General features: G+C 49.6%; 1 protein-coding gene across 1 annotated transcript; it reads left to right on the top strand.

Moving 5' to 3' along the window:
- The first annotated feature begins 229 nt into the window (after positions 1 to 229).
- Trim35 (tripartite motif containing 35) lies at positions 230 to 15,918 on the top strand. The gene is made up of 6 exons (XM_052732892.1): positions 230 to 809; positions 7,508 to 7,603; positions 10,262 to 10,492; positions 11,023 to 11,045; positions 12,028 to 12,146; positions 12,942 to 15,918. The coding sequence occupies exons 1-6, from the start codon at positions 333 to 335 to the stop codon at positions 13,541 to 13,543; spliced, it is 1,548 nt and encodes a 515-aa protein (XP_052588852.1). The 5' UTR covers positions 230 to 332; the 3' UTR covers positions 13,544 to 15,918.
- Positions 15,919 to 20,092: the final 4,174 nt, after the last annotated feature.

Here is a 20,092-nt window from a genome sequence, read left to right as displayed (position 1 = left end):
ACCCGGGGTTCGGGGACCTAACGAGGTAAAACACGAACGTCCACGTCCATCTATAGGGGGAGTCTGAGACTTTGGGGATTACTTAATGATGGCGACCCTCCCTTTTCATTTCACAACGGAAGCTCCTCAGTGCGGCTGGCACCCAGATCCTTCCGCTCTGTGCCTACGTGGAGAGCCCCGGAGCCCGCAGAGACCGCGGACCACACCTCTTCCGGGAGACCCCGCACAGACCGGAAGTGGGTGGGTCAGCCCCCTCGAAGCCCGCCCGATAGGTTGGAGCCGCGGTCGCTCTCCAGACTTTGTCGAGCAAGGACAACGCCCGCAATCTAAGCATGAAGGCGGCGGTGGTGACTTCGACCGGGGCTGCCCCTGCGATGGAGCCGGGCCCTTCTGTGTCCCCGGGCCCTTCGCTCTCCTTTAAAGAGGAGCTGCTGTGCGCTGTATGCTACGACCCGTTCCGCGACGCGGTGACTCTGCGCTGCGGCCACAACTTCTGCCGCCGGTGCGTGACCAGCTGCTGGGAGGTGCAGTCGACGCCCTTGTGCCCGGTGTGCAAGGAACGAGCGAATCCCGGGGAGCTGCGCACCAACCACACGCTCAACAACCTGGTGGAGACCCTGCTGCGGGAGGAGGCCGAGGGCGCGCGCTGGACCGGTCGCCGGTCCCCGCGCCCCTGCCGCGCGCATCGCGCCCCGATTACGCTCTTCTGCCTGGAGGACAAGGAACTGCTGTGCTGCGCCTGCCAGGCCGACGCCCGGCACCAGGAGCACCGCGTGCAGCCCATCAAGGACACTGCTCAGGACTTCCGGGTAAGCATCGCGCCAGCCCGCCTTGGGGACCCCAGGACTGCCCCCCTCCTACCCACCCTCACCCCCGCCTCCGGGCCTAGCCACCTTCTTGCCCGCCATCCGGACCCCTCTGAACAATGACGGAGTGGTACAGCCCTCAGACATTCGGGCTTGGCATGTTCAGTTTAGTAGTGGAGAAGGCCAGGTCCTAGCTCGGGTTTGGGGGCCTTGAGATTTCCCCAGCCCAGCGGCGTCCCACGGCTTTCAGAGCCATAGCTGTGGCGCTGGCCTGCTGCCTTACTCCGATTACTCTTTTAGCATCCAAATATCAGGAGTTCCAGTGGCTATAATTAAACCAAGAGCAGCTGACACAGCAAAACTAGCATGGGGAAGGATGGGTGTCGGTGCTGCAGATCAAACTTAATACATTCCAAGCAAGTACTTTGCCACGCAGCTGCAAACCCCCAGCCTAGTTTTGGTGTTGAGCCAAGCTCTTAAATTAGCCAGGCTGGCCTCGAACTTGCTCTCTGCTTGCCTCAGCCTTGCGAGTGGCGGAGATTACAGGCCTGTGACTCTAGACCCAGTGAGAAGTCTTTGTTCTAAAACAGGAAAAAAAAAATATTTTTAAGTAAACGGGGTCAGACGTTTTCGAAAACATTTGACTTAATCGCTTACAAAAACATGTTCCATTGCTTTCCAAAGCACTTAATCCTGGTGTACCAACTGACCTTTTAAAAGGGTTTCTGAAATGTCCATTTTACTCTGGCAGCGGCTTGTTGTTTTTATTTTTCAATGCTACTGACGGACTGTGAAACAGCCAAATTTGTTTCATCAGCTACTAATACATGGGTCAGACCTACACTTGGGAGGGTCGGCGTTAGCTGCCAGGCAGGAAGCCTACCATAGTCAAGAGGAGGCAAGAGCCCACAGTGCCTGAGCTTCAGACACCCTTTCCATACACACTTTGTAAGATGTCTTTATTAGGATCAGCACACTTGATTGCAGTTCCGTACAGAGCGGAGGGGGGCAGATGGATGCCATCTACATGCATGCAGCTCCAGCCATTATATGTGCTCAGCAGTGGTTCCTCATTTTTTCCTCCCAGCCATTATATTTGCTCAGCAGTGGTTCCTCATTTTTCCCCCAGCCATTACATTTGCTCAGCAGTGGTTCCTCATTTTTTCCCTCACTTCCACCAGCAGAAGCACTAGATCTCTATTTGGCATAGCTGAAGTGGGCAGTTGGTAGGCTTGGTCCTGATTTGGTTTCCCCGGTGCTGGCAGAGGTACAGCTTAGCATGGGTGGTGTCCCCAGAATGAGTGGGGTCAAGCCTCAACTGAAGATCCCTGAGCCAGGGGACAGGGAACATGGGCCTGGAGACAGCCTTTTGTTCTTGTACTGGGAGGTCTCAGGAACATGGAGAAGATGAGATCAAAGTTAATAATTCGCAGTCTCAGGGAGTTTATTGCAAGTATCTGAAGGATGTAGAGGCATTAACCAGGTGAAGAGGGCTAAGGGAGGTGTTTGCAAGCAGATGCTACAGCATATAGAAGGTTCTAGAAGAGAGAAAGCATTAGACACCAGGGGAAGCCAGGAGGCCCAAGTTTGGTTTTTTGTTTTTGTTTCTGTTTTGTTTTTTTGTTTTTTGAGGCAGGGTTTCTCTGTGTAGCTTTGGAGCCTGTCCTGGATCTTGCTCTGTAGACCAGGCTGGCCTCAAACTCGCAGAGATCCGCCTGGCTCTGCCTCCCAAGTGCTGGGATTAAAGATGTGCGCCACCACTGCCCGGCTGAGGCCCAAGTTTTTATCCTTCATTTTAGAATGGTGGTGTGGAGCCAGTGGGTGCTCAGCATGAGTCTAAGAGCAGGGAATGGGCTGGTCTGAAAGATCCCAGGAGAGCACATGCTGTGTGCTAACAGAGATGGCGTTTGTGAAATAAACACATTAAGGATCCTTTGTTTGCCACACTCTGTTCTAGGTGTTATGGCTGCTTGGGTTCATAAGACAGCCTCTCTGTCCTAGTTAATTTCATCTTGACACAACAGGGTCATCTGAGGGAATTTCAGTGGAGGGATTGCCCAGAAGGGATCAGCCAATCTGAGAGATTGTCTAGATTGGTGTGGGAGAGCCCCTGCACACTGTGGGCCTGGGTGGCATAAGAAAGTGAACTGAACAACATGAACATGAGCCTTGGAGTGGGTGGTCCTGGGTGGCATAAGAAAGTGAACTGAACAACATGAACATGAGCCTTGGAGTGGGTCAGAAAGCAGCGTACCTCCATGACTTCCACAGTTTCTGTGTAAGTTCCGTTAGTTCTTGCTTGATTTCCTGCCCTGATATCTCTTGGTGATGGAGTGTGACCTGTTAAGCTGGAATAAACTCTTTCTTCCCTGTTACTTTTGGTTGTCATAGCAACAGAAAGCAAACTGGAACACTGCTTCTGGAAGTTGACATTTCGGAGGAGTAGGCGAGGCAGTTAGTAGACGAGCATGGTTCTGTGTGGTTGGATATGGGTGTGGGTTGAGGGAGCAAGCAGCCTAGGATGATCCACCACAAGGTAAGAGTGGGGAGACTGCTAGACTAAGCACGGCCCTGCTGGGCACCCCTCAGGAATCCCCAGATTGGGTGCTTAGAAGAAAGATCCCTTTGGCTACTGTGTGAAAATCCAGCAACGATAATCTCTGAGGACTGACTTGCTCTGTGCTAGATCCTCTTAAGTGTTAACAAAATGTAATGTCCACAGAAACCCTGAAGCTGTGTGATGGATAATCTTGACTGTGACAGTAGAGTACAGCTCCTTGAGTGTCTGAAGGTGTTCCAAGAATGAGACCCTGACCCTGTCAGTGAGTGGGTCCTTTCACAGGTTCATCATTTGATGGCCTCATGGGTAGGTGGTAAGTGGAGGTGGGGCCTAGTTGGAGGAAGGCAGTTTGTGGGATGTGTCCTGGGGGGGGGCTGTATCTTGTAACCCCTTTCTTTGTTTCTTGGCCACCTCTGCTCCACCACCCTCCACCCTCCACTCCTGTTTTGGACTGAACCAACACTTCAGAAATGGAGCAAAATGAAGTCTCCTTCCCTTTGGCTGTTCGGTAGGCTGGTGGGGCCACAGCCCTGTAGAAGTCATAAAGGCTGTGTGTGGTGTTTTTGTATTACTGTTGCTGGGCAGATTCATTCCTAAGACACTGAGGGGGATGTGAATGAGCTGGGACTTTGTCCTAACACAGTGGGACCTGATGGGGGCGTTGACAAGATAGCTGATCAACTTGAGTGCCCAGGGGACCTTAGAAAGGCCTCAAGTACAGTGTCCTTGGTGGGTGAGGGGGTGGGCAGAGGGGGATGACTACCCTTCCGTGATCTCTCTACCATTACATTCTGAGAGCAGGCCTCTCACTGGATCTGGAGCTCAGTGATTCAATGGGTTTGTTGCCCTTGAACTTCCAGGGATCTCACGCTGGGATTACAGACGTGTGAGTGCTGGGGATCAGAATTCAGGTTCTCCTACTTGCACAAAACTTCATCTCTTCAACCTCACATTTCTTCTGAAAGGAAAAAATATCCTAGCAGTATGGCTTAGATGTACTGTTTCTTACGTGCGTATGGCAAAGTTCTCTTTCCTGTGCCATACGCAAGCAGTAACCAAAAGAAGTTGACAGACTGTTCAGTAAAACTAAAATAAATGTACATGTGGCTGGGAGATTAGTTTCAGTGGTTTTTATGTTGTTGAAATGAAATCTTTGTCCTTGGCAAAGATGTGGTAGATGTAGTCTATTACTTTCTTTGGAGTGACAGCCTGGTTAGCCAGGCAGCCAGTGTCACTGATGAGGAGCTCAGAAACTCCTCGTCATGAAACTTGTTGGGCCTTGACCGCCTGCATGTGGGTGGCCCAGCATGTTTGTCTTCACATTTCTGGTCAGATGGGGACTCTGGTATATGCTGGTGCCCAGGCAGCCGAGCTGGTGGGAAACAAGGCGTGTGTTAGTACTGGGTAAGGTGAATCAGCGTAGGTTTATCTTAGTTTGGGGTCATCTTTCAATGGAAATGCTGAGACACTCAGAGGTAACTTGCAGATCGATCTCCTGAGAATGCAGAACCAGGTCCACGGAGGAGGACTGTAGGAGACATTTTACCAGTCAAGCAGATGGGAACTCGGGGACACTTACCACTTCCTGAAGGAGAAATGCAGCCACTCTGTGGAGATGGGCCATGAGCTCAGTGAGGCTCTTGGGTCAGGACCTGGGTTTCCTGACAACAGGTCAGCACTCCCTGGCTTCCATTTTCAGCAGCAGACCTGTTGTGACCCCGCTCCAAATCCCGAGCCTCTGAACTGCCTTGGCCAGACCTTTTCTGATTTTCCTCACAGATGAGTCAGGCCCAGGTGGAATGGGGTGTTTGGGCACAGAACTTGTCCTGTGTAAGAACTACCACTATTCAGCAGCCTAGTCTCGCTGTTGAATTTCACAGAGAGGGTACTGGGGACTTTCAGACTCAAAGCTATAGTTTGACACCCTGGTTCTGCAGAGCTAGGTCAGCTGACCAGTGAGCTCCAGGGATCCAGCAGTGGGGCTGCTGATATGCAGATGCTGTGGATCTGAATTTAGGTTTGTGCACTTGCAGAGAGCAGGGTCCTTCCCCTATGCACTGCAGAGTCCCTTCTCTAAAATGGACTAATGATAGACCGACCTGATAGGAGCTCAAGTGATGATGGTAAAGAGCTAAGTTCACAGTTGGCTAACGAGTGCAGACTCGGGGTTTGTTAAGTGCTCAGTAAATGGCAGTAGCCATTTCTACGAGTATTAGAATTGTTACTGATAAGATTTTCCTGAAGAAGTCTATTCATAGAATATAGAGAGAGGTAAAGGTAAAAATGGAGAGGAAATTAATAGGCCTTGGATACAAAGGCAGGAGGAACCCAACTTAAAACTTGAAGGTGGTTCTTCAGAATTGCAGCTTAGCAACAACAATTAAAAGTTGAAAAGCTTTGAATGGATGGAGAGATGTCTCATGGTTAAGAACACTGGCAGCCCTTGGAGAGGACCTGAGTTCTGGTTCCCAGCACCCACGTGGTGGCTCACAAGCAGTCTGTAACTCCAGTTCCAAGGGATCCGACATCTCTCTGACCTCTGGCCACCAGGTACACCTGTGGTCCACAGAAATACATACAGACAAACACACGCATAAAATAAAAATCTTTAAAAAGAAAACATTGGTACTAGGCAAGTGTTTTAAGTGCCTTCCTTAAACGTGTGTGTGTGTGTGTGTGTGTGTGTGTGTGTGTGTGTGTTAGAATAAAGTTTTATTTATTTATTTTTTTAAATAAAACAGGATGCTAGAGAGATGGGTTAGTACTTGCTGAGTGCTTGGCTGAAGTTCAAATTCCCAGAACCCACATAAAAAGTGTGATCACATGATTACTTGAACTTACCTCTGTTTGGGGGCAGAAATAGGGAGATCCTTAGTATTTGCTGGGTAACCGCATCGCTCTAGATTACTGAGAGACTTTATCTTGAAATTATGGTGGACCAAGGCTCAGGGAACATTGAAGAAGAACCAGACGATCAGGGAGTTTGCTTTGTGAGTCTTTGTCTTCTGGTAATGTCAGAAACAACATGCATGAAGTCTCACCAACATGATTGCCTAAACATGAGCTGAACAAGGACATTTGTTCACGCCAGTGGACATTCCAAAATGGATGAGGGAAAGCCCACGAAGCCTCAACCCCACACAAAGAACTACAGGCGACCAAAGCTGAGAGTGGGGGAGAGAGTCTTCCCCAGGGAAGAGCACACCAATTGGTTATCCAGTACCAAATGAAAATCAGCCATGAAAAACACATATATAAGTAACATTACAGACTGAGCAGGTTGTATTTAGGAATATGTGTATAAACGACAGATTATGGTGGGGAATGATTGAGTAGGACACTTACCTAGCATACCATACTTCAAGAGCACGTGGGCACACACATGCTACGTAATACATCTGTACCCACAAAAGAAAAACACTAAAAGACAATTTTAAGTAGAGAACTAGTTTGGTGTGATTGCTTGTGCCTATGATCCCACCACTTGGCAGGTGGATCACCATGAGTTTGAGAACAGCTTGGCTACATAGTAAGCCAACCTGTGTTCTAGAGTAAGACCTTGTCTCAGAAAATGGAACACATAGAAAAGTGTATGAGTTTGTACTGAGGGTTTTTTCCTGTGCTCCTAGCACCATTAAAGGAGAAGGTGGGGTATGGAGACAAGTTTAGGTGAGATCTCATTTGAATATTTTGCCTCTTGAGAAATGACCGGAACCATTTATATTGTCAACCGTCAACCCTGTTCAGAGTGGCTGTAGACATGTCCAGTTTAGGGAATTCCAGAAGGAGCCAGTGGCCAGGCCATCTTGACAGTATACCCACAGCTCCGGGGTTCTAGGAACAGCTATAAGCTGGAGCTGGCTGTTCTTTGCTGTACTGTGACTAGTAGGGCAGAGGTCCAGCTCTGGAACCCCTGAACCTGCTCCCCACCCGCACCAGGTGTCTTCTTCAGTCCTGGCTTAGAGGACTGAGGTGGGAAACATGCAGTTCAAGGTTGGCGCTGTTCCAAGCCTCCAGCTGTGCCCACAGCATTTGGAGCAGACTGGCCTGTGGACTCCACGGTGGAACTCCAGCTGTGAACCAGTGTGTTAGTTCCCCTGCCTGGTCTCCAGTTCTGACTTGTCTCTATTCCCCACATTAGGCCAAGTGTAAGAACATGGAGCATGTGCTGCGAGAGAAAGCCAAGGCTTTCTGGTCCCTGAGGCGGACCTACGAGGCCATCGCCAAGCACAATGAGGTGAGTGAGTACTGGAGCAGGTGGGGAGTCTGGGAGGATTGAGAGGCGAGGGAAGATGAGTCCCTGCCTTTGGCTGACTCAGAATTGGCCTCCACTGAGCTTCATGCCATGTCCTTGGATGCCAGTGGGGCTCCTCGGACACTGACAAAGGGCACGGTCGGGCCGACAGTCACAGGAGTGCATCAAGAAGCCACCTTCATCATCTGCACCGTGAGTGTCACCCGTCACCAGCTCATGGTCAAACCAGTGGTGACCTAGGGCTCCTTAGAGATCGTACGATACCTTCCAGGCCTCCTTCCAGAGTGCACTGCGCCTGTCAAACTCCCCACTCCAAAGCTGTGACTTACCTGGCCTTCCCACCAGCCCCGACTGTCCTGACTCAGTGTCCAGGCACTGGAGGGCTTGGTAAACCATGTCACCTGTGCTGTTCTTAAACTGCCCCCTGGTGGCCCTGATTCTGGTGACCTCAAGACTTTCTTGCCCTGTACTGCCCATCAACCCGTCTCCTGCTCCTTGGCCTTGGAGTACTCACTGCTCTCACACTTGTGGCTATCTCTGTTCCTCAGCTGGTCCTAGTTTCCTCAGGCCCCACACACTGAAGTCCCAGCTCGTATATCTCTTCTGGGAGGTGCTTCTTGACCAGTTTCCAAGGTAGCCACACCTTGTTACCCCACCGCGTGTCTCCCTGGGCACTTAATAACCGGCAGTTTACCTTTCTATTTTACTTTTTACCTGCTCCCATCAGAATGTAAGGAATGCAAGTCCGTTCATTATTCCCAGTATTTGGAAGTTCTAGGCATAAGCTTTTGGATGGTGTGAATGCCACATCAGGGCACAATGAGGCCTTGACCTTGAGCACACAGTACTGGAGGGTCAAGTGAGTCCAGCTGAGCAGTGATTATCAGAAGTAGCACATCAGGTGACAGGCTAGAGCTAGATAAACCATCCGAAGCAGGTTGTGATAGGGACAGCAGGAACAGATTGTGAAGTAACGGGATGAGCAACAGAACAAACCCAACCCGGTGTGTCCAGGCAAGTCCCTTAGCTCTACCAAGTAAAAGAGAAGTCAGTCTCCATGTAGTTCCTGGTTCAGCATTCAGCATAGAAGCACCAGTGGAGAGAAGCCTCTCAAGATGTCTCACAAACCAACAAGCTGACTTGAGGCTCCTGTGTCTTCAGGAAATCATCTTTCCATCACACGTGTATTAGTCAGGGTTCTCCAGAGAAACAATGTGCCCTCCATTTCTGGATTCTGGTTCATTCCAGCTGTAGTCAAGTTGACAATCAAGAATAACCATCACAATATGTCAGGGCCGAGTGTGTACTGAACTGAAAGTCCAGTCCAAAAGGGGGACTTGCTGCACCTGCTGGAAGACATTTTCCCAGGTGTCTGGGTATTGGTCTTTTTGAGGCAGGGTCATGCTATGTAGCCCTGACTGGCCTGGAATTCTCTATGCAGACGAGGCTGGCCTTGAACTCATAGAGGCCACCTGTCCCTGCTTCCTGAGTGCTGGGATTAAAAGCTCTTTTCCAGTTGTTTAATGTTCCTGGTAAATGAGGGTGGATTATGTTGATCATATATGTTGCACATAATTTTCCTAGTGTGTCATATCTTCAGTAAATTGGATTTTTGTTGTTATTTTTAATTTTTTAGCAAGTTATTTTGTTGTTATTGTCCCAGAATCATAATGTGTATTGAACTTTGAATCCCTGCAGTAGAGGACAGCCTGCTGTAACTAGAGCATGTGTTTTATTTTCCTGATAATCACCTTAGAGTTACATGTATGAATTCCATCTAGTTAGTGATCTTACTACCTCTTCTACTTCGGCCATTGAGTGGGAGTTAAGGGGGGATGTATTGTGGCTCTGATAAACAGTGCAAGTATTGTCCCTTCAAGACCTAAGAGAGTTTTGTGTTGCTGTGACAAACACCACGACCACAGAGAACTTTGGGAGGAAAGGGTTTGTTTCGGTCTGCGGGCCACAGTCTGTCATTGAAGGACAGTAGAGCAAGGACCCGAGGCAAGCCTGCTCACCGTTCTGTAGAGCATTACTTCTAACCAAAGAAGTCACATCACAGCCAAGAAGTACAGCAGGAACCATGGAGGATGCTGTTCACTTGCTGGCTGACAGACCAGCTTATAGCTAGCTTTCTTCCAGTTCAGGACCACCTACTTAGGAGCATACCTCTCAGTGGGCTGGCTCCCCTACATTATTAACAACCCAGAGTCCACCACACGTGTGTCCACAAACTTGTTTGATCTAGGCAGTTCCTCAGATGAGATGTTTAATCCCAACACTGAGGAGGCAGAGGCAGTGGGTGCCTATAAATTCAAGGATAGCCTGGTCTACATAGTAAGCCTCAAAAACAAAAAGTTATGTTTTACACCCTCAATCATGTTCTTTCTGTGAGCCTTTGGAGCATCATATGTTAAGTAGTGGTTTCCTCATTCCACACACAAGTATTTCTTTGCTTTTCCTCTGAGGATCTGTGGTTTGTCCTCAGTGCTTCCGTGGTTGTGACTTAGAGTGTGAGTGTCTTTAAAGGGGTTCCTCATATCACACCTAGAGCTTTGAGCTGCTTTGCTGAAGGTAGTCACCCGCTGAGGGGCAGCCCAAACCCTGACACCCTGCGGCCTTCTTCCTGCTCTGGTGCAGGTGCAGACCACTTGGCTGGAAGGCCGAATCCGGGATGAGTTTGACAAGCTGCGCGATTTCCTGAGAGTGGAGGAGCAGGCCACCTTGGATGCCATGAAGGAAGAGAGCAGGAAGAAGCACCTACAGGCTGAGGAGAAGATGAAGCATCTGGCCGAGCAGACCGAGGCACTGGCTCGGGAGATCGAGCGCCTGCAGATGGAGATGAAGGAAGACGACATGACCTTCCTCATGGTAAGAGGCTCAGTGTCTGACCTGAGGGGGGATAGGCTCGGGCCAGCAGCTCAGACCACCAGCCCCATTCAACAGGCTTCCTGTGATGCTGCCAAGACCTCGTTGGCATGGCTTGTGCCAGAGCAATGGCTTGCAGCTCTGAATAGCCTCCTGCCCCCGCCAGTGCTCTTCACTAACTCTTGCTTCTCTTTGGTTGGTTGGTGGTTTCTCTCTCTCCACCCCTAAGTGAAATAGTTTTTCAAGGTTGCTATTCTGCATTTCCTGAAACTCCATATGAATTTTAGGGTCAGTTCTAAGTTTGGCCCTGGGCTTCATGTGCAGTGAACAGGGTCTCCCTCTGCTGCATCCTCATCCTGGCACCTGGGACTTCCAAGGAGAGGCATTGAATCTGAGATGAGATCCACATAGGGTGTATGACATCTGAATGATGTCAGGTCTGCTCATCCATGAGTGTGGGGCACCTGGCAACTCTTGTTTAGAAATTCCCTGCATTCTCTTAGTCTGTGTCTCCACTTTTTTCTTTCTTCCAGAAACACAAGAGCAGAAAACGCCGGTAAGTTGTCAAGCCTGGTGGAGGGGAGAGGGTGAGCAGACAGAAGTCCAGGGCTATACCCTGTCCAGCAGCTGACAGGCCAGTCAGCTATGTTATCCAGGTGGGTGGAATCCAGAGGGAGTGGCAGAGGCCAGCCAAGGGGAGCTCTTTAAAGGCATTCCAGTTCTGGTTGGCATGGAGACAGAGTTGTTTTGGAACATAGAGGGTCGATACTCTGCACAGGGATTTACAGAACCAGGCACATGACTCATGTTCATTAGTTGTCATCAGACTTGGTTTTTGGCTGGCTTCCATCCTCTGAGAGCCTTGGCATACATTGTTATGGGTGGATGCTCATTGGACTCTCCAGGATGAATAAGGAAAAGTTGTGTCCTGTCTGAAGATGGGAGTGAGTGCTTTGGGCTGTGATGAGTTTCCAGTCTCTGCAGGTGCTCAGGCAAGGCCAGTCAACACTGTGGCTTTTTTGGATTTAGGTATCATTAAGGCCCTTCTAGCTTGGACCTCTCATGAGCTGATGGCTTAAGTGTGGTTTCTTTATATTTTGGGTTTTTTTTTTTTTTGAGGGAGGGGGAGGGGTTTGAGACAGGGTTTCTCTGTGTAGCTTTGCGCCTTTCCTGGAACTCACTCTGTAGCCCAGGCAGGCCTCGAACTCACAGAGATCCACCTGCCTCTGCCTCTGCCTCCCGAGTGCTGGGAGTAAAGGCGTGCGCCACCACTGCCCGGCTTATGTGTGGTTTCTGACCATGAGGATGGCAGCTAGGTTGGAGACCCTCCCATTGTGTCTCCCAGTTGTTCTGCTGAATCCTAAAGGTCTGTGGCAGCCCAGTGGCCCCTTGCTCAGTCCAGGTTTGCCTTGGGACCGATGGCCACGAAGCTTAGGGATGAGGCAAGGAAAGCAGTTCTGTTGCCTGTTTGTAGTAGACTCAGCCAGGCATGCCTGCCTGGCCCCAGCCCCAGCCCATGCCCAGCCTTCCTCTTCCAGGCTGTTTTGCACCGTGGAGCCAGCTCCTCTCCAGCCTGGCTTGCTTATGGATGCGTGCAAGTATCTCGAGTCCCTGCAGTACCGTGTCTGGAAGAAGATGCTTGGGTCCGTTGAATCTGGTAAGGACATGCAGCAAGGTGCTTCAGGCAAATGGAAACCATCCCATGCTGCGGAGACCGGCCAAGCTTCTCAGCAGTTCTCCCTCCAGCCCCTTCCAGGCTGCCTTAGGCCTCTGGTCCTCCCTGCTCTGCCACACTTTGGAGAGGCTAACACTCCTTTCTATATTCATAACTCTTAACATGCGTAACAGAAAACCCAACTCTAGGTCACCTCCCCCAAGGTCACTCTGACTCTCTCCTGCCAGCGTGCCCTAGTTTCCTTCCTAGAGATGGTAGTGGCCCAGGGGAACATTAGTTGACCCTCTTAGGTGTCCTGGGAGCGTGTGAACCTTCCTACTTCCTAGTCACTTGCCTGTGTTAGTCTCCCTTGGCTGCCATGACAGAGGACCACAAATTGGCTTAAATGACCAAAGTCTGTTCCCATAGTTTTGAAGGCTAAAAACTCATTGCCAGGAAATGGGCAAAACCATGCCCCTCAGGTCTGTGGGAAGGCCCTTAGATTCTGGTATTTGCTGGCATTGCTTGGGTGTCCTCAGCTTGTGACTGACAAAATGACTCCTGCCTTGGTTGGTCATGTAACATTTCTTTCTCTAGTACCTGTATCTCTATAATCCATTCCCAATGGATTATAATTCATGGTGGGCTTGGGACTTAGACATATCTTTTTTGAGGGTGGGGAGGTGGGAGTGAAGTTTGACTTATGCTACCCCAGCGGCCCAGGGCATATCCCTGCATGCACTGGGGCAGGTGGAACCTCAGCCAGTTTGCTGACTCTCTCTCTCTCTCTGTCTCTAGTGCCCTTCAGCTTGGATCCCAACACGGCTGCTGGCTGGCTCAAAGTGGCTGATGACCTCACGAGTGTCATCAACCATGGCTACCGTGTGCAGGTGGAGAATCCAGAGCGTTTCTCCTCGGCACCCTGCTTGCTGGGCTCTCAAGTTTTCTCGAAGGGCTCCCACTCTTGGGAGGTGGATGTGGGTGGTCTGCCGAGCTGGCGAGTGGGTGTGGTGAGGGTGCAGGCGCATGTACAGGCTCAGGCTCAGGCTGATGGAGGTGGTGAAGGCCACTCCCACAGCTGCTACCACGACACACGTTCAGGCTTCTGGTACCTGTGCCGCACGCAGGGTGTGGATGGAGACCACTGCATGACTTCAGACACAGCCACACCCCCTCTGGTCCAGGCCATGCCACGCCGGCTGCGTGTGGAGCTGGAGTGTGAGGAGGGTGAGCTGTCCTTCTATGACTCTGAGCGCCACTGCCACCTGTATACCTTCCACGCCCACTTTGGTGAAGTGAGGCCCTACTTCTACCTGGGGGCCTCTCGGGGCGATGGTCCCCCGGAGCCTCTGCGCATCTGCCACCTGCGCGTCTCCATCAAGGAAGAGCTGGACATCTGAGCTGCCGAAGTCTGCTGGACACGGGGCTGGGGGCCTGTTTTGTCCCAACATCTTCTGGTAGCCCACTGTTGACACTCATGCAGCGTCCTGTATCCTGTCTTGTCTTTTCAGGAACTCCTCCTATGCCTCTGTCTATATTTTTGGTCCCCTATCTGCCCCGGAGTTAAGAACCATCAGGAGATGCTTGGTGATCCTAGGCACTATTTATTTAGAGTCATGGCACCTTTGAGGTGTGGGTTCTCTGGTTTCCTTTGTCCTAGAATTGCTGGTGAAAATGTTTTCTTGTAGAATGGGCATTTTAAATGTAGATGTGACTATTTTTAGAGGTGACGAGGCCAGCCTATCAGAGATGCCTCCTTCCCCCCCACCTCCCCCAGAGCTGAGGACCGAACCCAGGGCCTTGTGCTTGCTAGGCAAGCGCTCTACCACTGAGCTAAATTCCCAATCCCCAGAGATGCCTCTTGTTGAGTCAGTGTGTCATTTATATTTCCCAGGAAGAGAGCCTTGTCGGGCCACACAGGGAACCCCTAGGATTGGTCAAGTGGGTAAAGCCTTCACCCAGGCTTTCTTATCTCAGTAGGACAAGCGCAGCATTAGCCAGCTTAACTGGGCAGCATGACTTTTGGTGGTTGGTGTGAGGCCCAGGAGTCCCCGTCTGTCCGACACTGACTGGGATGGTTAGGACAGGACAGTCCTGGCCTGCTCTGGCAGCTGTACAGGGTGTAGGGTACTCTAGAGTACAGCTCAGAGGTAGTGGATGTCACGGGAAAGGCAGCTGTAAGGCTTTCGGCAGTGGCTAAGGATTGACCAGTTTCAAGCCAGTGGCCTAGAGGCTGAAGCAACAGAGTGCAGGGAGAAGACAGCTGAGTGGGTGGGCCAGGAGCCCAAGCTCTCCTGCTCCCTCGGAGGCAGAGCTTCTAGTTGGCATGGAATTGGCCCTGATTGGTCAATTCATGCTTTGAAAGTTCCCCCTGAAACCATTTTTTTTTTTTTTAAATGAACTGTTTTGCCTCTCTCTGGGCCTCGGTTTCCATATCTGTGAATTAGTGATAGTCTTGGGAATCATGGAAGGAAGTTCTGAGAAGGGGCTTTAGAGCGCTGTTTGAGTTAGGAACTGGGAGGCCCCAGCTTGCAGCCTGACAACCCCGGGGGCGGTAGGGTCCTGGCCCTCTGCACCCTGGCCTCATTGCCTTCAGTCCACTTGTTCTTGCTCTGCTCTCTGCCAGACTTCACCCCCACTTCCTTTGTGTGTACCTCCACATTTTCTTTCTCAGTCATGCCTGTAGATGGAGTCTCATTGCAAGTCACCAAGTCCCAAGTGGTGGTGTACGAAGAAATCCCTTCCCAGGTGCACTGTCATAATCAGGGACACATTACTGACCTAGGACCTAGCACCCCAAATTCAGCCTGCACCCCTTGTTACATAAGCCTGCTGTTTTTAAACCACGCCTCTCACCCACTAATTGGCTAAAATGGGTCATATTCGTTGCTTAGCTAGCAAGTGGGGCCTCAGAAGAAACACCAGTGCAGGCCAGGCTGGGAGCAGGGCCAGTGTTGGCAAACCACCTTGTGGCAGATGCCTAGGCACTTTGGGATCCAAGTAGATGTGAGAGGTATGCCTTTGGTGTGGGGCGTCCAGTTTATATGTGAGACGTTTTCTCTGAAGTTACTGTTACAGTGAGCTTTTTAGTTTCACCTGAATTCTTGCTAAATAGGGTCATTTCAGTGTTCTAGACTTCCTTTAGAAAAACTTCATCCACTACTAACAGGCTTTCTTTGAGTGCTTTTGTAGACATAATTCCAGTTGTACCTTGTGCCTGCCTTGATGCTTTTCATTGTAAGATTTCCTGGTGTGCAGTGAATGGACTGTTCCGTTTGTTGGTAAACGTTTGGCTTGTTGCAGCTTTTTTAGCTATGAAATCTGTGCAGGTTTTGTGTGGACGTGTCTTTTTTTTTTTTTTTCCTGGATTCTCTATCGTATACCTCGGAGTCTGTTTTCCAGGTCATATGATAATTATATTAAACCCTTTGAGGACTTGCCAAACTGTTTCTAATAGAGCCGTGCCAATTTCTACTCCCCCTGGCAGCAGGCGAGGGCTGGGTTGTAACACATTCTTGCCAGCACTGTCCGCCCTCTAACTTAGCTGTCCTGGTGAGGAGGAAGTGGGTCGCATTTGGCCTCTCGTGGCCGTCCCTGACGGCAGGAACTGGAACATCTTTTCTCACGTTTGCTGTGTTTCTACTTCAGAGACTTCAAAGCCTTTGCCCATTTAGTTGTCTGTCATTTGATTAGGAAGTTTTACGAGTTTGTTGTGCATTCTAAATAAAAGTTCCTCTGTCATATAAATTACTTATAAAAACTTTCCTCCTGTTCAGTGAGTTGTCTTTTTACTGTCTTTAATTTTTTAAGGGGCTGGAGTGATGGCTCAGTGATTACGAGCGCTTGCTGCTCTTTCAGAGGACCTGAATTCAATTCCCAGTGCCCATATTGAGTGACTCACAACCACTTGTAATTCCAGCTTTAGTAGATCTCACACCTGGTACTTGCATGCATGTGTGCACCTATCCCCATACAGATACATAAATAATCTTAACATTTTTAATGTATTTATATGCATGTGTGTATGTGTGCAAGTGCCTGTAGAGTCCAGAAGAGGGCATCAGTTCCTCGAGCTAGTTACAGGTGGTTGTGAGCTGCCTGATGTGGGTGCTGGGAAGTGAACTTTGTTCCTTTGGAAGAGCAGTGAGTGCTCTTAACTGCTAGCCATCTCTGCAGCCCCCTTGGACTGTCTTAATGATGTTCCTTGGAATCCAGACATTTAAAGTTATGGTGATGTCCAGCACGTTTACTCTTTCCTTTCTTGCATCTCCTCAAGATCCTGGGCACTGCCCTGGAGCACACACAACACAAGACTTGGCTCAGGAATGGGGCAGTTGTGCTGCTGACAGGCCCTTCCTTGTCCAAGAGTCTGCTTTCTTTCTAGCTCTCCCCCACCCCCTTGTCCTCTTTCATACCTTCATTACTGCTGAAGGTGGCACCTGTTCAGTCTCCCCTTTTGAACTCATCCAGTGTGGTTTTTAGAGGAACCTACCTTCCATGTCCTTTTGGTCACCCGAAGTGGCTCCATACCCAAACCTGAGTGAATTTCTCCAGTGCTGTGTCCAGTTGGCCTATTGCCTGGCCCTGCCTTCGTAACCAAGGTTTTCTGACCCCTACACTCAAGATTTTGGCTAGATGAAACTTGGTACCCTTCAGACATGCCACCTGGTACATACAGGGCCATTTTCATGACAGTGACCAGATGAGACTGGATCTTTTTGGGTATCACCTACCTACCCACACTCATCTATAGAAATGGAGAGCATCCCGGCTCCTCAGTACAGTGTCACCTGGAGGGTCTTTGGGACACAGTCTTGTTAGTGGGGCTTCTGCACTCCAGGGGACAGGATAGCTCCTTCCTAGGTCATCCTTGAGTGTACAGTGGCTGTTTTTACCTTGTTCCCTCTTGTTTCTAGGGGGTGGATTTCAACAAAATGGTCTTTGGTTCAATATCAGAACAATAGAAGTATCCATGACTCTTGACTAGTGAAGAAACAAGGCCAGGATTTGTTTGAGACAGTGTTACACAGGTCTCATGTTTATCCCAGGCTGGCCTCGAACATGATGTGTGGATAAGGCTGACCTCTGCATCTGCCTCCTAAGTGCTGAATTAGTGTGCAACCATACCTAGCCCAAGATTTTTTTTTTTTGTAAAAGATTTATTTGTATTATTTATGTTTATGTATGTGCTGCAGGGGCCAGAAGAAGGTGTTAGATTTCTTGAAGCTGGAGTTCAAAGTATTTGTGAGCGTCCTAACATCAGTGCTGGATCTGAACTCCATCTTCATAGAGCAAGTGCTCTTAGTTCCCGAACAGTCTCCAACTCGGAAGGAGTTTTCTGAACACCATAGGAACATAACAAGCTCTCCCAGCATGTTCCTACCCATTAGTCTCCATCGTCTCCATGACCTGGAGCTCCCTTACCTACCACTATGACTTGCCCATCTTGTTAGTTTCCATGATGAATGTAGGAGCTACATGACCACCTGTCCAGTCCTAGATCCAGGGATGTCACTGGGTCCACCAGATGGCTATTGTGTGGTTATACAGTTGGGCACCACTTGTTGGGTGTGAGGAGACGAGCAATTAATTCATCCCAGATAGGGCACAGATCACAGGGGCGATTACGCCTGCTGGACCTACTACTTCATTGGGGTTCCTTCTGGATGCATGAGTAGCTAGCTCCAAGGCTCACAACTTTAAACTCTGCCCTGGTGTGGGTAACCGGCTCAAAGGCTGCATTGTTAGAACTTCTGCACAGCTCGATGGCAGCTCCTCCAAAGAATGTCCTCCCCAGCCATTGTTCAATGCTCTTGCCACCTTGGGGAGAGGGACTTTGGATTCTTGGGTCTTGAAAGGTTCTTTTAGTTTTTTTTAAAAAAAAAAATTGTAAAAGTTATATTTATATTTAGCAAGTTATATTTATATTTAGCCAGGTGGTGGTGGCGCATGCCTTTAATCCCAGCATTCGGGAGGCAGAGGCAGGTGGATCTCTGAGTTTGAGGCCACCCTGGTCTACAGAGTGTGTTCCAGGACAGGCTCCAAAGCTACACAGAGAAACCCTGTCTTGAAAAACCAAAAAAAAAAAAAAAAAAAAAAAAAAAAAGCCGGGTGGTGGTGGCTATGCCTTTAATCCCAGCACACGGGAAGCAGAGGCAGGAGGATCTCTGTGAGTTTGAGGCCAGCCTGGGCTACAGAGTGAGTTCCAGGAAAGGCACAAAGCTACACAGAGGAAACCTGTCTCGAAAAATCAAAAAAGAAAAAAATTATATTTATTTACTTTGGTTGGGTGGGTGCAGCGTGCTACAGCACCCATATGGAAGTCAGAGGACAACTTGAGGGGGTTCTATCAGTGTGTGGGTCCAGGGGAGCAAACTCAGGTTTGGCAGCATGTGCCTTTACCCACTGAGCTGTCTCAGCACCCCCTCCTGTGAGAGCTGTGTGAGAAGCCCTGCACCTTCTAGAAGGAACCATTTCAACTTGTGGGGAATGGCCATTACATAACCACATAAGGGTATTTCTGTCAAAGATGGGTCACATGTGAAGGTTCTGTAAGATTATAAATAGATTAAACGTGTGTGTGTGTGTGTGTGTGTGTGTGTGTGTCCAGATGTCTGTCTTGTGTGCCATTCCTTAGGACCCATCTACTTTTTTGAGACTTCTGGAACTCACCAAGTTGGCGACTAGTGAGCTCCTTAGGTCCACCTGTTTCTGCCTACCCAGCTCAGATTCCAAACACACGGCACTGTGCGCAGCTTTTTGTGTGGGTTCTGGGAATCCAGCCTGGGTCCCCGCAAGAGCTCTATTGATGGAGCGCCTCCCCAGCCCAGGACTGAGAAGTTCTCACTGTGGTTTTCTCCCCTCGCCTTTTCAGTGCTTCGCCACATGGACGCTGTGTTAACAGTTGTTCGCAGGATTAGCACAGTGACAAGCGTGTGGACAGGGAGTAACCGTTGCAGCATCTCGGGGTGTAGTAGATGGCATCTGATTATGTGTACAGTGCACGAAAACATCTCTTAAGGATACATCTCCGGTTGTGACCCCGTTGCCAAGCAACGTGTGGCTTGTCTAGTTGGGGCCATTCACTGTGGGTTGGAAATTATGTCCTAGAAAGCTCCATAAAGCAGGCATCAAGCCTATTGTGGTGTACACCTTTAAACCCAGCACTCAGGAGGCAGAGGCAGGCAGGTCTGTGAGTTCAAGGCCAGGCTCGACAGCATAGTGAATCCCTGTCTGTCTTTTTTTTTTTTTAAAAAAAACAAACAAACAAAAAAACAAAACACTGCCTTTGTTTGGGGAAGGAGAACACACAAAGCCTGGGTCCATGTGCCAGCCTGGTCATGGATAAGCTACCAGGTCTTTGCAGCATTTCCCACGAGAGTCTAAGGATAACAGTATCTGCCCTAGGCTGTTACAGTACTCATTGAGGTGGTTTAGAGTAAAAATACCAAGTGTTCTATCTTAGGTCTTGAATAGGTTTCTTATATGTCAGTTAAATCTTCAGAAAGTGGCAGATGCTGTATTTTGAAATGGTGATTTCTCAATAATGAATCCCAGAGACCAGGGAGAAGTTGAGAAATGTACATTGTTGGAAGCACATTAAAAAAACATCCCCCCCCTCCCCCCCCCCCCCCCCCCCCCCCGCCACCTTTGAATTTAACAAAGGTACATTCAGGGTCTGGAGGTATAGGCCTGTAGTCCCAGTTACTTGAGAGGCTGAGGCAGGAGGATCATAATTTCAGGGCCAGCTCAGGCATCTTAGTGAGACTGTCCAAATAAAAAAGTAGAAAGCCTGTGGATGCAGTGTAGTGGCGGAGTCATTGCCTAGTGAGGAAGGAGCCCCACAGGTAATTCCTACTGCTTCAAGAAGGTTCTCATTTCAGGAACTGGGACAGCTGTTGGGTTGTAAAAGAATAGGGTCCAAAGTTAAATATACAGGTGTGCAGCAT

This window comes from Peromyscus californicus, unplaced genomic scaffold (assembly GCF_007827085.1).
Source record: "Peromyscus californicus insignis strain IS unplaced genomic scaffold, ASM782708v3 Scaffold_12__1_contigs__length_115047231, whole genome shotgun sequence".
NCBI classification, from domain to species: Eukaryota; Metazoa; Chordata; class Mammalia; order Rodentia; family Cricetidae; genus Peromyscus; species Peromyscus californicus.
The sequence above is the reverse complement of the archived record's forward strand: the minus strand, read 5'-3'. Positions and strand labels throughout refer to the sequence as shown.

What these genes read in the sequence shown, in the direction of transcription:
- Trim35 (XM_052732892.1), top strand. Translation starts at nt 333, where the DNA reads ATGAAGGCGGCGGTGGTGACTTCGACCGGGGCTGCCCCTGCGATGGAG. An exon ending in ACACTGCTCAGGACTTCCGG is followed by an intron (nt 810 to 7,507) that starts GTAAGCATCGCG and finishes TCCCCACATTAG; the next exon opens with GCCAAGTGTAAGAACATGGA. An exon ending in ACGACATGACCTTCCTCATG is followed by an intron (nt 10,493 to 11,022) that starts GTAAGAGGCTCA and finishes TCTTTCTTCCAG; the next exon opens with AAACACAAGAGCAGAAAACG.